At 34.1% G+C, this 3,154-nt stretch overlaps 1 protein-coding gene across 1 annotated transcript; it reads right to left on the bottom strand.

The window, feature by feature from the left end:
- Positions 1-1,740: 1,740 nt before the first annotated feature.
- Positions 1,741-2,575, bottom strand: LOC141597927 (uncharacterized). Its single transcript, XM_074418057.1, has 4 exons — positions 2,476-2,575; positions 2,266-2,350; positions 2,051-2,146; positions 1,741-1,893 (listed from the first exon to the last, which is right to left on the bottom strand). Exons 1-4 carry the CDS (start codon positions 2,553-2,555, stop codon positions 1,795-1,797), a joined length of 360 nt encoding a protein of 119 aa, XP_074274158.1. The 5' UTR covers positions 2,556-2,575; the 3' UTR covers positions 1,741-1,794.
- Between the last annotated feature and the right edge of the window lie 579 nt (positions 2,576-3,154).

The raw sequence follows: 3,154 nt of genomic DNA, 5'->3' as shown, positions 1-3,154 counted from the left end.
ACTGTCTCATTTGTGCACAATTTTTACGCTTCAAAACTGTTTTCTTCGGTCTTATGCGTGGTTTTTAATTGCCTTTTCAGGTACTTATTGTTAGCACTGCTGGCTACTGAAACCTCCTAGCTCACGCTGGTTTGGGGAGGTTTCCTTTGCTGCGCTTAAAGTCTTGTGAGTTCCATATCTTTCCTTTGTGTCTTGCTTATTTATTTTCTCGCAAATTCCCGTTTCTCTTTTCTTTCATTATATGATTTTGCACAATGGGGACATTGTGCGATTTGGTTTGGGGAAGGGTTTTGCGTCGCATATCATTTGCTTGCATTCACGTTTAATTTTGTTTTGCATTGTTTTTCATTTCTTTTATATACACAGAAAATTCCAAAAAAAAAATTGATAAAATTTCAAAAAAAATTCAAATAAAATGCACGTTTATTTTAGCATATAGGTCGAGTCGGAACGGTAGTATTTCTACGATGATTCTGCATTTGCAACTGTTTTGCCTGAGCCTTGCTAGATTAACATGTTATTAGTAGAATCGTATAAGTGCATACCTACGAGTTTTCGTTGAATTACTTGCTGGACTTGAGACTTGACTTTGAAAATTGGCAAGCTACTTATATTTCTGAGATTTAGAGCCTATAACTGGTGACATTCATGACCGGTTCATTTAGGAATGTGAGTAGTACTCCTTATGAGACATGTTTCCTTAATTTTGCATGAATATGAATTCGATCTACTTAATACCTGTATGCATTCGGTTTGTGGTTTGTTGACACATGTGGTAGAGGTTTCCTTTTCCCATTTTACCCATAAGCTCCACACTGCCAAAAATATCCTTTTTGTCCCATTTACTACATCCTACATTTAGCCTGTCCTTTGTCAAGCTAGTAGTCTGTTTTCTTGGGGTTGTTACTCACACTACTACAGATACAGCCTATAACAACGGGTAAAAACCGTTGTAAAATAAAAAAGCGGACGTTGTTAAAGCGGCCGTTGTAGAAGGTATTTACAATGGTTTGCTTATTTATGGAAACCGTTGTCTAAAGTATTCACCACGGTTAAAAGCCGTTGTTGTTGGGTGTTCTCCGTTGTGGAAAGTGTTTCAAAATTTTGGAGGGAATAATATAACAACGGTTGTCGTATGTATAACCGTTGTTGTAACTTTCCCTCCAAAATTGTGAAGTCTTTTGACAACGGGTTTATGATACATACCCGTTCTTTGAAATTTTTAGTAACAACGGTTTTATGTTTAATACCGTTGTTGTAATTTTACCTCCAAAATTGTGAAGACTTTTAACAACGGTTTTATGTTTAATACCCGTTGTTGAATATTATGCGCGGGTATTTGTGAATGTCATTCACAACGGTGTTATTTTTATTAACCGTTGTGAAAGGTATTCACAACGGTTTTTTTTAGTAACCGTCATTATTACATACTCCTAATGTTTTGAAAAAATAAATTTGTTTCATGCCATTCAAAAACTCGCATATGTGTCAAAAGCAAGATATACCAAAGACAAAGATAAATCACAAATTTGGGTTCATCGAACTCAATAGATTCAATTCAACCACAACAAAGAAAATTGCATCATATATATATATATATATATATATATATATATATATATATATATATATATATATATATATATATATATATATATATATATATATATATATATATATATATATATATATATATATACTTACAAGGAGTTGAGTTTACATGAACTAATCATTCCCTAACTTCAACAAAAAATTTACTAATAAGTTGATCTAAACTCTGAGTATCATGCATTTCTAAATATATTCTAAGACGTAGTTGCCCCACATGTCTCTTACCTCGTCTATATCTACACTTGAGTACTGCTCAATCTGTTGTGACGGGTTGATTGCATACTGCGGAAAAAACAAAGAGAAGACATTATATATAGCAGCAAGCAAGACAACATTATTAGCGACATCATTGCATGATATATATATATAGCAGCAAGCAAGACAACATTAGCTCTAATTTAAAAAAAAGTAATAAACACATGTTTAAATTATTACTAACCTTGTCTGGAATAACGAGATATCTTCGCCTAATAATCTCCAACATGAACCGACAAGCGTAGTATCCACATTGTATGTTATCTGGCTGGCGAGGGGCCTATTATTACATAAAAAAAACAGACGAGAGAAGGCTCACATCAGAATCTTGAACTTTAGGTATTGTATTAGTATTAAACACAGATTTTGCACTTAATGTTATTGTATTTGAGCACGTACCCCTGTTATCGTAATAAAATCAGGGCCAACATCAGAATCTTCCGTGGGTTGATCCTGCTCGTTTGCTCTTTTCTTCTTAAAGGCCCTTTTTTTAAAAAATAAAAAAGGAGGCAGAAACTAATTTTTTTAGGGGCAAAAATATGAAAGAACTTTTTTCTATAAATAAAAAATGAAAATGTTATTATAAATAAATCAGTATTATAAACTTACATATTAATCAAGTGCTTAAAAGTCTCGCTTGGTTGATTATGTAAAGAGTCCAACCAGAAAACTTTATTCCTTGTCGGCATGATGGCTGCTAGCACCCAATGAGTCCTACATCAAGAGACATCATCATTATTAACAAGTACATATATTAGGTATGAAAATGCAATTGTAGGGAGAAACGTAATATTAATTTGTTTATTACCCTTTTTCATTATAAGCGCCAAAAATCAGCTTCTTGGTTGTCGCCAATTGCTGAGCAATATAATCTACCCGTTGTTCGAACGAGAAATCCGGAATAAATAAAGATAAAACATAGGGGCACAGGAATCCGTATAGATCAGATGGAATTTTCTTCTCGGGGATCACTCTCAATTTCAATATCCTACATTATTACGGTATTAATTCCGGTATTTAAAACACTATCTAGTAGTCAGAATATTAGACTATGAAATTATTTATTAAGAAACTTACTTCATCCAAACAAATATGTGTGATACATCAATCTGGTCTAGGCCAGCCCATACGGCTAGCAGATCCCATGATATAAGCGCTTGGCGCTCAGCCCCTAGAATATCCTCCTCGAGCGGAATAATTATCAATTGCTCGGTGGCTATGCGAAGGCCAGCCTCCTCATGCAGCCTCATCATCGTCACCGTTCTTACTTTTTGCATGTAATCCTTCC

Source organism: Silene latifolia, chromosome 1 (assembly GCF_048544455.1).
Source record: "Silene latifolia isolate original U9 population chromosome 1, ASM4854445v1, whole genome shotgun sequence".
Taxonomy (NCBI): Eukaryota; Viridiplantae; Streptophyta; class Magnoliopsida; order Caryophyllales; family Caryophyllaceae; genus Silene; species Silene latifolia.
This window is presented reverse-complemented; position numbering and strand designations above follow the sequence as displayed.